Source organism: Chenopodium quinoa, unplaced genomic scaffold, assembly GCF_001683475.1.
Source record: "Chenopodium quinoa cultivar QQ74 unplaced genomic scaffold, ASM168347v1, whole genome shotgun sequence".
NCBI lineage: Eukaryota > Viridiplantae > Streptophyta > Magnoliopsida > Caryophyllales > Amaranthaceae > Chenopodium > Chenopodium quinoa.
This window is the reverse complement of record NW_018743199.1, coordinates 1,132,853-1,147,043: the sequence shown is the minus strand read 5'-3', so window position 1 is coordinate 1,147,043 and position 14,191 is coordinate 1,132,853. Positions and strand designations below refer to the sequence as shown.

The 14,191-nt window shown below is 31.1% G+C and overlaps 3 protein-coding genes across 3 annotated transcripts; 2 read left to right on the top strand and 1 right to left on the bottom strand.

The window, feature by feature from the left end:
* Window positions 1-922: 922 nt before the first annotated feature.
* LOC110733359 lies at window positions 923-1,680 on the top strand. The gene has a single exon (XM_021913392.1). The coding sequence runs from the start codon at window positions 1,067-1,069 to the stop codon at window positions 1,592-1,594; it is 528 nt and encodes a 175-aa protein (XP_021769084.1). The 5' UTR covers window positions 923-1,066; the 3' UTR covers window positions 1,595-1,680.
* Window positions 1,681-2,569: 889 nt separating this feature from the next.
* Window positions 2,570-3,278, top strand: LOC110733361. The gene is made up of 2 exons (XM_021913395.1): window positions 2,570-2,963; window positions 3,107-3,278. The coding sequence occupies exons 1-2, from the start codon at window positions 2,636-2,638 to the stop codon at window positions 3,121-3,123; spliced, it is 345 nt and encodes a 114-aa protein (XP_021769087.1). The 5' UTR covers window positions 2,570-2,635; the 3' UTR covers window positions 3,124-3,278.
* A 495-nt stretch (window positions 3,279-3,773) lies between these two features.
* LOC110733360 lies at window positions 3,774-7,707 on the bottom strand. Its single transcript, XM_021913394.1, has 6 exons — window positions 7,089-7,707; window positions 5,380-5,434; window positions 5,008-5,162; window positions 4,863-4,923; window positions 4,559-4,618; window positions 3,774-4,133 (listed from the first exon to the last, which is right to left on the bottom strand). Exons 1-5 carry the CDS (start codon window positions 7,263-7,265, stop codon window positions 4,602-4,604), a joined length of 465 nt encoding a protein of 154 aa, XP_021769086.1. The 5' UTR covers window positions 7,266-7,707; the 3' UTR covers window positions 3,774-4,133; window positions 4,559-4,601.
* Between the last annotated feature and the right edge of the window lie 6,484 nt (window positions 7,708-14,191).

Sequence of the window (14,191 nt, the reverse complement as noted above, 5' to 3'; positions counted from 1 at the left end):
TAGATGATGTTGAGAAAATCAATGAGGGAGGATGTCAATTTTGGAAACAAAATTAAGATTCCAACTTGGGGTTTCTTTGCACCTAAAACAAGAATCAATGAATCATACCTTGAGACCAAATGCCTGTATTATTTCATTAATAAAAGAGCAGTAGACCCCACACACTTCTTTGATTTTGATCACTTTAATTTGAGTCATTGACACTTTTTTGGACCATTCACTCCTCCACCCAGTTCCCCACCCATAAAACCACCACTCCTCCACCGTAGACAGTTCACTCTTCTCCACCAAAATAACCAGATCACCACCTTTGGCGACGGTTTATTTCACTTTGACCCTTTCTTTACTAGACTTCTTGATAATTCTTCGCATTGGGAAACAATTTGGATACTTCCACAATATTTTGTGTACTTTTACGAGGAATGTCAATATCAATTGTTCTAGTTTATCACTATGTTACACCCAATGACCCGAATAGATCCAAATACAAGAAAAATAAACACTAAAAGTCTTTTGTAAATGCATAGTAATATGAGTACAAAGCATACACTTACACTTATACTTCATTTTTTTTAAGCAAACACTTGATTTTACCTTTGTAAATGCATAGTAATATAAGTACAAAGCATATTTGGTTACGAATTAGCTATTTTTTGATTAATTACTTATACTTCCTCCTTTTGTTAGTTGATCAAGTTTTTTGAATTATGTTTTTCAATGTAAAAAATTCAACCTCGTCAATTTTTTTGAGTTTAACTCAAATATTTACAATTGGAAAAATAATTAGAAATAGATGGAGGGTGTATTACTCTATTAGTCCAATCAGAATATAGGTTTGTTTCAAATACACCTCAATAACATAATGTAATAATATCGGCTTCATAAAATCAAGGTCCGATCAAAATCCGACCCGTTGGTGACTTGCATCACCCAATGGCGCTACACTTTTTCCTTTTGGTAAGAACTAGGAAGTAGGAACACTTCTTTAGCTTTGGACCAATAGTGTAACACTCCTCCCCAACTCCCCCACTACAGTCCACCTACTAGATCTACCACTTAGAAAACAATGTCGACCCACCACCACAAACCCTTAGGAACCGCCATACACATCACCGCACTAGACGGCATCATTCACGTTAACTCCATCTTCACCCTCGCCGTCTTCATCGGCCTTTCATGGAACCCAAACGACCCATCAAACACCCTCATCACTGACCCATCTTGTACTTCTTACAACACTTCTATCGCTGAAAACATCGTCGCTTTTCACGTCTACTCCTTCGCTTCTTTCCTCTTCTCTAGTCTCGTCGCTTTGGGCCTTAAACAGGCCTTCCGAATCTCGGCCCATTACGACTCTTACCGGGCCTTTGTTCATACTTCGGGCCTTCGGGTCGGGATGCTTGTTTCTGCTGTTGGATCTGTTTCTGGGTGTGCATTTCTGATGTTGGCTTTGATTAATGTTGCTCAGATTAAGCTTGGTAGTTTGTCTTGTGGGAGTTCTCATACTTATGCTGCTGTTGTTCCTCTTGTTATTTTGGTTCCTTCTGCTCTTCTTATTTACATTGCCTTTGTTCTTTATGCCTTTACTCGTTAGCTCTTTATTGTTACTTTGTAATTTGATTCTTGAACAACTTTGTAAAATATTGAATGGGAAGTTGTTGATTTGATCATAATGGCAAATGGGCTGTTTTTGATGAATTGAATTGATACTTGAAATTTTTTGAAATGTTACGATTGATTGTTGCGTTATTGGGATGATGATTTAGGAACCGAAACCGAACCGAAAATCAGGGTTACAATTGCTAAGCAGTTGTTGAATTTTTATCATAGCTTGTTGCACATAGTCTTTCCATTCTGTAAGGGTCATTTTTAGTGGGATGAAGGGAGTATTGTTGTTTGAATTTCGTGTAGCAATCTATCAAAAGTTCAAAATCATCACTGCTGATTTTCATAGCTCAAATGTTTTCTGTATTCAATGGAAATTGAAACATATGAACTTCAAGTTAAGAAAACAACCTAAACTTAGAAACTTTATCAGCTGACTTATAAGTAGCTGGTATAAGACTGAAAAACAGAATTACAGGCACGACTTGAATGAACATTATATCCCTTACTCTTGCATAAATGTAAGTATTCCCTTACAGTTTGATCACTGCTATTTTTTTATTTATCTAAACTACAAGTAAATGCTAAGCTGCTAGATTTCAAGTCTGATAAATACTAGGATGCTATTGGTTTTGATGGTGTTTCGTTACGTTGGGGGTAGCCGGGTGGGAGGGTTAGGTGTGTGAATTACATAAGGGAAAGATTTTCTAGAAAGTGGTGTATGCAGTAGTGAAACCCTGTATGATAGCATTAGCATTTGCTGTACTAAAATTACCCTGAAAGTTTGAGCCACATCACCTTATGAAATAATTTTTTTTGAGCCGAAAGTGCTGCACTATGTTTTTCTATCCTAGATTAGTTAGTCAGTGCTCTTATAATGCCTCCTCCACTATATAATGGAGGACATTATCATATCTCAATTCTTACTAATCTCGACTCCCTCCTCCCCCTATATAAATGCTCAAGTGACTGATCATCTGACATACACAACTTAATCTCAGTAAAAATTGAAGCAACAATATCTTTGAAAATGAAGCACATTATCCTGTCTGTTTTCCTTGTTCTTGTCTGCGGTGCACAGCTTCATGGGGTGAATGCTGCTGGTGAGTGTGGGAGAGCATCCCCAGAGAGAGAGGCATTTAAACTTGCTCCCTGTGCTGAGGCATCCGAGGATGAGAATGCCCCGGTTTCAGACAGCTGCTGCGCTAGGATTAAACAGTTGGGTCGAAACCCAAGCTGCCTCTGTGCTGTTATGCTCTCCCACACTGCCAAAAGTGCAGGAGTCAAAGCTGAGATTGCTGTCACAATCCCTAAGCGATGCAACATTGTTGATCGTCCTGTTGGTTACAAGTGTGGCGGTGAGTTTGAACGATGCTATAATTTATTTGATTATTTTTTTTTATTTTATTATTATTTTTTTTATGCTATTACCATTGTCACCATCTTCTATGGCTGTTCATATACTGATGTCTGACTGACATGTTTCTCTTTTGCATTGCAGCTTACACATTGCCTTGAAGAGTGCAAATTGAAGAACTCATCTTACTGTATCACGATCTTTCTGTGAATAAGAATTGGACATGGACCTGGAAGTTTGCATCTGTATTTAGCTTTTCTAATAACAGATGTAATACAACCTCATCAATATGAATAAATGATTTGTTTTCAGTTCAGTGCTTTTGACTTTTTGAGTCTTTCACAAAGTAAATTAGAACAACTTTTCCCATCCTTTAATGTCATCAAACCCACAAGGTATGTATATTGCTTAGTACGGTATGAAGTATAGTTCAGCTAGGAGTAATTTACTAATTTTCTCATTATGCAACTACATTAAAACGCTTTTTAATAAGAATGGACGTTCAAATAAGAATATGGATTAAGGATTTGTAATAACATAGCGAAACAAAACACAAGCAACTTGCTATTCCAGAAAGCGAGTTTTGATCAGCTTCTGGAAAAGAAACCAAATAACGTGAGAATCCTAGAAGATTTCTTGATTCTTTTTCTGTGGTAGAAGGCAAGAACAACATCTAGGTTCTAGACTTGTGTATTACCGAGAATTCCATTAGAGATCATTTATCGTCTGGATACCAGCAACATGTTTCTTTTACCCTTTCCAGGCACCCAACGACTAGAGAAAGCCACCGGAAATTTAAGCAAACACAACATTAAAGCAAAAACCTTTACCAAGCGAAATTGACATTAGGGTATATTGAGGCAGTTAACAACTCGATCTGTGTACAGAGGAGGAGTTCATAGTCATATACTATAAGCATTAAAACTGAACTATACTATACGTCGTCAGACAAAGCTGATCCTAGGAAATTAAAAAGCTAATAAGCTAAGCTAAGCCCTCCCTCCAAAGAAGCCGGGAGCAAAAACAAACCCCAGCAACTTGATTCAGGCCTTAGCTGATCTAAGACTAGTAAAATTAAAAGCTGTTTTTCTCAACTTATATGGTATATTCTCTTCTACTAGAAGTCATAACTTGTGAAGATAGCTATCAAGAGCCAGTCCCCCCCATATCCCTGCAACAAAACAGTATAAAGCGAACATTTTTAGCATTAGCGAAAGTCAAATTGCTAGGGACAAATTGAAATTAACCCAAGGAATAAATAATGCAACAGAATATAGAATAAGTTGAAAAATTTGATAATAATGTGTAGATTCTTGCTCATATTCACTTAGAACATATATGCATAATGTATGCCATGCAGATTCTAGACAAGTTGTTGTATGCTTTGCTTCTTTGCTTATGCATTAGATTACGTAACGAATCCAACTGTATGAAAAATATGAGTTTCTCTTTTTCTAATCTGCATAAAACTGTTTCTAGAAAGAATTATAAGTCTACTACCATAAACATCTAATTTTGAAATAATAATGTGAATCTTATGACCATATCTTTTATCATTTAGAAAAGTATTTACTACTTCAAAACTTGCAAATGTACCTTAGATTCCAAGAGGGGCAGCTAACTCTTGTTGAAGGGGCGGCTAATAATAGGCCGATCCTGAAATTCAAAACAAGGTTAATCAATACAAACAATCGATAAACAGAACTACCAAACTGAAGATAAATACTCACTCCGTTCCCTTACTGAGGTAACATAAACCAATTATTTTGTCCATCTCAAATTAAGTTCATATCCCTTTTCAGCAGTTATTCACTCTTGTGTTAACTTGCATAGAGACGGAGGGAGTATGTTATAACTACGTATAAGAAAATCAATCAGAAGTAAATAAAACAATCCGAACCTTGCCACCAATTTCCTCTTAAAGCACTTTTAGGATCTTCCTCTACTCCGGGATCATTTGTCTGTAAAATTGAGTGTTAAGATTTCCGACACAGTATGCTATATTATACAACATGTATTTTTAAAATAAGAGTAAATGGACTCACAAGAGATTCACCAGGGCGCGTAGTTGGAGAATAAACTTCATCTTGGCCACCATAGTAGATTGAAGACGTATAGTAGCAAGGCTGATCAACTTTCTTTTGCTGATAATAAGAGTACTTGCTACTCTCTGCTTTGCTTACTGGTGCTCCATTATTATCTACAAGAAAAAGATGTACAAATAACATAAAAACACTAATAAATAAACCACTTAAATTTGATTGTGAATACAATAATAGGCCAATCAATCAAGCGAATAAGTAATAAGTTTAATTAATTAGAGAAATATATGATCATCAAATTAAAATTTTGAGTCTACAGATTGCAAGTTGTTAACGATAAAGATTATTTTAGGACGAATGAAATATAAATATTACCAGGAAAACCATGCTTGGCATTCCCAACATGGTGTGTAGAGTCTCTTCCTCCTCCCTAGATTAAAATCGATTTTAAATGTAAGAAATGTTGTACATGTAAAATATTACAAAAATTACCAAAGGCAAAAGAGAACACTAGATTATGATTACTTTCTAATATCAGATCAAATTAGATCACATAAAATTAAGCTAAAGAATTAAGAGAGTTTTTAAACAGATTAACGCGTATAAACTATAAAGCATGTACACACATGGACCATGTACATAAAATTAATTATCCTAGGTTTTAAATTTTTAATTTGTTAGATGGAAAAGGATGCATTAGGAATATGCATATGAATATATTATTCTTGTTAAGTAAAATAATTAACTGATAATCTATTTAGAAAAACTTTGTACTTCATACTAATCTATGTATCTTTCTATTAGTGCTTTTCTTTATATATATCTCCTTAATTAAACATGTTATGAAATGACTAATGATTCAGCAATCTCTTTAGAGATCAACTCATCTCAGGTATATTATCAACCATTAAAAAGATTATCAGTCATTATCATTTCATGTGGGTCTAGAGAACAAGCATCTAAAGTAGGAACCCACCTTTGTACTTGTTACTCATGTCACTAACAGCTAGAGATCAAAACTTTGACAAACTTGTGTATAAGACATTAAGACGATCTCACAATATATAATGTACACATAACACTCATCATCAAAATGATTTTTTTTTTCTATATTTTTGAGGAAAAGACGATAAAATAAATTAGTACGAGACAATCTCACCTAATAGCGCTCCAAGTAAGCCAATCTCACCTAAATGATTCTTTACCAACTCAGAATAGAAAAGAAAAAAAAAAAGGTTGGAACCTTTTAAAAAAGAAAACTCCATATCATATGAAAGCTAAGAGTTTGAAGATAAACTTTCAAAAAAGGTCGGCAACTTTTTCATGTAACCCAATAAAAATAATTAAATAAAATATTTGAAGAAAATAATTTTGGACTCTTTAAACACTGGCTTAATAGCCCACGTCTCTTCCCACTTCTCACCTTAGCCAAAGGTCCCAAAATCTCAATAACAAAACAAAAAAAAAAAGCATCACCATCATTGAAAAATTTGTGTAATTTGCATTAAAAGACAAAATTAACTAGAATAAGTAGCAACAAATTATAATTTGTGAGATCACAAAGGCATGCAAAAAAGTCTTTAAAAAATAAATTTAATAAATCAAAATTTTGATAAAAGCAAGGGCAAATAGAAGAAGCCAATATTCTTATCAAAAAAAAAAAAAAAAAAAAAAAAAAAAAAAAAAAAAAAAGAAGAAGCCAATATTTAGGTAAAACCTTTTGCATTGGAAAACTCATCAAATTCTTAATTCTAAAGAACCCCAAATAATGAATCAATCCCAATTTGATGCTCTAATTCATTGCATGCATGCCTTTTATTTCAATTCCTAAACAATAATCGACTTGGTGCAATTCTCTCATAATTATAACCCTAACATGAAAACCCGACCACGGATAAGGGGACTACAAGAAATATACAACGGTTGCACAAGATATTATTAGGGGCTAACCCGCTAAACCCTACAAGCCACTAACTTTAACAATGTTAAACATAAGACATATTATTATAACAAATAATTGTACCCCCAAAAAAATTAATTCATAATTAAACACAAGAATAAAGAAAATAGTAAGAAGGAAGTACCATAGAAGGAGGTCCAAAAACAGAGTTAAACAAGCTGGCAGAAGAAGAAGTAGCAGAAGAAGGATTAGGGCCAAAAAGGTCAGCAATGGAGGATGAAGCAGAGGAAGAAGACGACGAACCGCCGACTTGCTTGGATTTTGATTTTGATTTTGATTTGGATGATGAATTCTTTGCCATTGCTTTTTTTTTTTTAGTGAAAATTAATAATATTGATGATAGTCTGATATAACTATATTTATATATAACAGAGTAAGGATGTATTTATGAAAGGAATGAAGAAATCTCAACTATAAAAACTACTTAGGACCGACAAGAATAGAGGTGTAAGCAGAGGAAACAGGGGGAAGAACGAGAGAAAATAATGAATTTGGAAAAGCACGTGAAACTTTGCAGATGATCGATGTGGGTAACAATACTGTAACGGCCTCCCCTTGTATTTATAAGCATAAGCAGCCTCCCAACTGATTTTTACTTTCTTTCCTTTTTTGCCCATCTCTAATCAAATCTAATCTCCATGTGCCTCTAATTTTTATTTTTTTGACGGATTTTCTATCGAGTGTCAAACTTGCTACCTATGTAGTAATTGATAAGAAGAAGTGTCCTATTGGATTGGTATCTTACTAGGTTAGTATCTTTCTTGATTATAGTAATCGAAAAAGATGTCTTCTAATATAAACATAATCAAGGTAGATAATACTCATTTGTGAAACTTCTTTGAATGGTAGGATATGATATGATCAAATCTGGTCAATATTACTATGTATTGTAACTTTATTTCTATCGAGTTTTCTATGGAGTGTCAGAGTTGCTACCTATGTGATAACTGGTAAGGACACTAAGGAGGAGTGTCCTATTGGATTGGTATTCTACTGGGTTAGTATCTTTCTTGATTAAAATAATCGAAAAAGATGTAATCTTATAATATAAACATAATAAGGTAATAAAATTTGTGAAACTTATTTGAATGGTAGGATATGATATGATTAAATCTTGTCAATATTACTATCTATTGTAGCTTTATTTCTATTATGAAATATATATATATATTGAACTAAACTTATTAAAACTTATTGAACTAAACTTATCTTAACTTAATAAAGTGAATAGGTCCTAGCATTCTAGTAGCAGTTTCTAAGGATCACAGTGCACCATGTATATTTATTGAGTTATACTCGTATCACACTATTCATTGTATTGTTATTGTTTATAAGATCAATAGAGTAATACAATAGATAAACCTAATTCTATATTCCTATAATCTAATGGCGCTAACTTTTAAAGACTAAAATGAGCAACTCTTTCATTTTTTTTTGACGATATCGTATTATAATATGAGATCATATTTGCGAAAAACAGAAAAAGGACGGTATGTCTAATTCCGATGTTACATTATTTTTTCAATTTAATTTGGGACTGCGTGACTCCGATGTTAATTTATATACATCATGATTCATGATATGGTTAATTTTATATATTTTAATACATGATTTCGTTTTCATTCCCACACAATTTGCACCAAGTTCGTAACTTTTGTTTTGTTTGATGCTACCAACTTCTTACCTCATTCACCTTTAACAACTAACGATCTTTTAGAAGATAATTACGTGTGTATTATCTATTGATTACATCTTCATAAAGGTACTCGTAGTACATACAAAGTCTAAGCTAGAAAGTAGAAACACATTAGTTCCAAGAATTGAAACTCCTTTGAAGTTATATAAATTTATTAATTTTAAAGGAATCATAAACATTCACCACCATAAGTCTTCTTTACATTAATAAAGCATCATATCTGTTATACATTCGATTACCTACTATAGGAATACCTAGAAATATATAAATTAGAACTAAGAAATAAGCCGGTAACAAATAAAGATTTAGATGATCGATGAACAACATTGTGAATATAAATTTTACATAACCTGATGTCAATTTTGGTAGGGAACGATATATATAAGCTCAAATTCTTATTGTGTATTTAATTTATATCATTAACATTAACCCAAATCATGTCTAAATTAAAAAAATGTACATATAAGGTGAAGTTGGAATTGATCAGCTGTAATCAACTCTAATAAGTTTAGATTAGATAAATTTAATCATACATTTAATGATGAATTATAAAGATGATTATAGCAGTCAATGACCGACAACAGGATTACACGTGGATGCATAGACTAGTGCCAAGTGGACAACGAACCCAAGTACTTGCAGCAATTAGTTAAGCCATGTGTCTAGGAGAAGAATGAACATGGTATGAGATGCATATCCCTGACTATATATGTTATGGTCCCTCCTCATTTACTCATTCATGTTCAAGACCTAAAAAAAAAAAAAAGCAAAGAAGGGCAGAAATGTACATATTAATGAAGACACAGACCCCATAAATTTATGGATAAGGGTAGTTGCCCCCCCACCCCACTTGTCAATTTAGCTTATTCGGATATGTTTGGCATACCACCTTATAAGTCCTTAATTAACCCCAAAAATATGAAAAATAAATTATATAAAAATATAAAAGACGGTTGACTGAAAAATATTATTATTCCTATGTTTCTCGGCTATAGGGTTTGTCATTCACATACAATGGAAAGATATTAAATGCTTCATCTTTTCATTCTTCAATTCCCCTTTTTGTTCTTTTAACGATTCTCTATGTGGAGAATACAAGATTCTAGTGTGAGAATGAGAGTATATAAATCTATTTTTCAATATCATAAATTTAAAAAAATAAAAAAAGTGGAGGGTTTGACTTTTATTTGCTTATTTGCTCTAGCTTATGCTTATGTATGGATGGGTTTGTGTTGATTGGAATCCATACATGTGTATGAGACGAGTATATACGGTGACATTATATGTAAGTGAGTTCAATTTTTATACTACGATGACATTTTTGAAGAAGAGAGTAGCGGAAGAGAGAATTAGGGTTTTGTAAATTGTAAACCTAGACTCGTGATGTCATGAGAGAATGTGAGAATATTTGTTGTGTCTTTCTCATTCATTAAACATCATTATATATATAAATGTATACTAGGGTTAGGGCTAAGGTTACATTAGTAAATTACAAACTAATTATACACTAGATTATTTACATAATCTAACACATGCATGATTAATTAAGCCAAATATCAGTTTGTTGGTGATTTTTAATCAAAAATAAATTAAAGCTAAGCTAAGGATGTGGTGATTTATTTATTTTTTTATAAAATTTCCTCTTATATTATAAGATCAATATGAAATTGCACTCAATTATTGTTATTATTATGTGTTTTTATTGAAGCGACTCCTGTTATTTAGAATTTAAAATTGAGTTTTTGTGGTCTTTGGGGTTCAATTCTACTCTTTCATTTAAGAGTATATATACCCTAAAGAGTCATAGAGTATGTACCAAAGAAAAAGTATAAAATTGGACCTTTTGTATTTCAACTCCTTTTGTTGATCTCCCTAAGGAATTTTAGTCGAATACTTAAAGTAATGGAACTTGTCACTTTGAGAAGTGTGTATAAGTCAAAATTAGTTATTGTCTTAGTAGATGCCAAGAATTATTATAGCATGTAGCCTTTGTCTAAAGCTTCAAATATGTACAAAACACAATAACAATAATGCAATATGATTTAAATTATTTGCAACCATTAAAATATTTAACCTAAAAACCACGAAGATGAAAGGTTTGATTATCAATATATTTGAACCCAAGATTTCTCATTTTTAAAGTTAACTAGTTTAACTCCCGTGCAATACACGGTTATTATTAAATCTTATAAAGAGCTATTATATTGAATTTTATAAAAAATTATACTCATAATACTAATTCAAAAATAAATATAACTTTAAAATCATAACTAGGTATACCAATGTTGAGAATAGTAACACTTAGACTTGATTTTATTTTTTTAAAGGGGTCTGTGAGGTTTTATTTTAAAAAGTAAAGAACTGAGGATAGTATCCGCGCATGTGCTTTATTATTGATACGACTTTAAGAGTAAAAAATAAAGTGTATATGTGTGTTAACAAAATGTTTTTATTTTTTATTGAATTGAATATTATTGCAAAAGTACAAAATTAGAAAAAATGAATAAATAAAAAAAAAGTTGATAGTATTAACAATAACTAAGATAATATAGAGTAATATTGGTGTGTCTTTTTTTTTTTTGAACATATATAGAGGCGATAGAGTAGTATTGTTTAATAATATTATCATTCATTTATTTTACAAAAAAAAAAAAAAAAAAAAAAAAAAAAAAACAAAATGGAGAATTATATGGAGAATTATTATTGTTAAGAATATATTAGTTGGGTTTATATGGAGAATTATTATTGTTAAGAATTTTAATGGGAAAAAAGATGTTTTGGCTTATTATAATTTACTTTCCTTTAAAAATTTGTGGGTAAACGGAAAGCAAAATGGGCGGGAAAATTATTAATAACATCGTGACAAGTGTTATTTTAGATTTGCTATTAGTATAGGTTAATTGATTGAATATAATTCTAAACTCTATACACTAATACTCCGTACCACATGAGACTTCATTCTTGTCTAGCTTAGGTTCATTTGGTACCTTAAAGTTCTCTTATCTTTTAGATGTTACTCCGTATTACTAGTAGTTGCCAATAGTTGGTAAGTCTCTTACATTATTATTTCAAATACTATATCATATGCACTTGATTGTGGTATTTTAACTAAGCTAATACAAATGTACCTAGTTTAAAATTAATATCAAAAGAGCCACGACCATTGTTATTCTTTATGATGAAAGGTAGGGATCGGAGTATTTGATTAGTGGGTTCAATATAATGGTGAGTGGTGACTGATTCATACATATACACAGACTTTATCCGATCGAGTAATTATCCTCTCTTTGTACAAAATTGTACTATATAATATGGTTGGCAAATGATTATATATCTTTAAGTGTCTACTTGATCAAAATTAATGATTGCAAACAGATTAATGATTGTACTTAGTGGATGGACCACCAACCTCAATCCAAAATGCCATACTCATGATTTGATTGAGAAAGATATATATTGAAGAAGCCATAGACGAAAAGGAACAGATCAAAATCGTCTATTTTAAATGATTGATAAATTGTGTTTATTTTATCCATCTATGTTATGTTATTTTTTTTTTTTTTTTGAAACAATCTATGTTATGTTATTTATTGATAATTATAAGGGTATTAAAAAAAGTAATATATAAATCAACAAAACTATTTTCAATTAGTAAAATTAAGTTTTAGGTCTTGTGCAAATGTGCAATTTTCTTCATTATTTGATATAATATGAAATGGAATTTATTGATTATTTTTTTTTTAACTAAAATATATATTTTGTTTTGTAAGGTTAGATTTTTATTAATTTAAACTGTTTTTACTAATAAGTAAAATAACTAAAATTTATTTTCATTGATGGATTACTTGATGTACCTAGTACTCATATTATATTTAGAAGTGATTTGTCGTGCATCTTTAGAAAGAAGTCATTATCGTTATAACACTCATTTTGATTTTGAATCTATCATTCACTTATTACAATATGCCCTACTTCATATTTGCCTAAATTGGACAAACCTTACTCAAAAATACATTCTTTTTTCTCCTTTGTTCTTCCACTCCCATAATTTGTCCAAAGAAAAAGGAGTCTTAAAGATATGATTCTACTTGTACATTCAACCAGAGATTAAAGCTTGGAATTGCGGCTGAGTAAGAAGATTTATCGAAATCAAATCAAATCATATCAAATCAAATCAAATAATACTTTCGTTATGCTAAAATATTATAATGAGAATCTTTAATTTTTCCTTTATTTTTCAATTCATGACATGACTATGATTTTTATTCTTTGAATTTAAAGATGTTAGCTAGACTAGATAAACATTGAGCAAATAATTTATAAGGTTTTTTAGTTGAATTGTAATGACAAAAAAGGTTAAAATAGGAAGGAAAAAAAAGAAGCTATGAATTGTTTTTATTTGTCTTGCCTATATTTGGGCAATGCCGACTTTAGCTGTTTAAAAGATAAAGTTGGAAGTTTTGATATGATCAAATACAGTTAAGAGAGGTTAAAGGAAGAAATTGGCCGCCGAATCAAATCAGATTTACGTGTTGATTGTTGAATGGATTTTAATCTCAAATATAATTGAGGTATATACATGTACTCTTAGAACCATTGTTTAAGAATTTTCTCGATTGATACATAAATGTTCCAAAGTTCCCTTTTGATAAGGGAAAGATAAGATATGATATGATGATGCCACCAATAATCTGCTTTGTCATTGAGAATGATTTGTCAATTGAAGAATCATGGATGATGACGAGTGATTGAAGTTAAACCATTATTATTGTGTTTTAAAATTAATTACATATGTAGAGTAATAAAAGTGTGTTAAATATTGTATATAAATGCACATTATCAGATGTTTAATTTCTACGTATGTAATGTGTATGACACGTGTTGGTATATACTAATATACATTATACGTGGATGACATGTACACATTATTATTATGCCGATATATGTGACACATACCACCTAGTTACACAATTCATGCGATAGCAAGTGCTGTATATATATGTACAATTAATTCATGATTAATTAAGTCCACAAACCAATTTAGTCAAAAAGATATAAATTAGCTAGCTTCTTAGAGTACCTTTCATTTTTATCTATTGACTCAACCTTTCGTACAAGAAATTTTTCTGTTGTAAAGGAATGCTAAATTTTATTAATAGCTCTAATAATAATAATAAGTGTGTTGTTTCAAAAAAAAAAAATTAATAATAATAAGTGTGGTTGGTTACTTGGTTTAATTTATTAGCTTGCACATCAGCTTGCCAGTCATCTACAGTCCACTTAGCTTGCTGTAATTGTGAAGTTTGCAACTCCAACAGTAATTAAATAAGTTAATTTGTGAGACAACAATATGCAACACACAACTGTATTATCTATACATATATAAATGGATGTGAAATGAGAAGCAATGTAAAACTGAAACAAAAAATCACTTTATTTTAAATATAAAACATAAAAATTATGTGTAATTATAATAATTTCTCTTTTTATTGTACTTAGACTGTTCTCTTCATTTTAGTTTCATTTCATTT

Bases quoted from the DNA above. Each gene is read 5' to 3' on its own strand.
- LOC110733359 (XM_021913392.1), top strand. From the start codon at position 1,067: ATGTCGACCCACCACCACAAACCCTTAGGAACCGCCATACACATCACC.
- LOC110733360 (XM_021913394.1), bottom strand. From the start codon at position 7,265: ATGGCAAAGAATTCATCATCCAAATCAAAATCAAAATCAAAATCCAAG. The intron at 5,435-7,088 runs GTACTTCCTTCT...ATTTTAATCTAG, and splicing joins TTTTTGGACCTCCTTCTATG to GGAGGAGGAAGAGACTCTAC. The intron at 4,924-5,007 runs GTGAGTCCATTT...TCAATTTTACAG, and splicing joins CGCGCCCTGGTGAATCTCTT to ACAAATGATCCCGGAGTAGA.
- LOC110733361 (XM_021913395.1), top strand. From the start codon at position 2,636: ATGAAGCACATTATCCTGTCTGTTTTCCTTGTTCTTGTCTGCGGTGCA.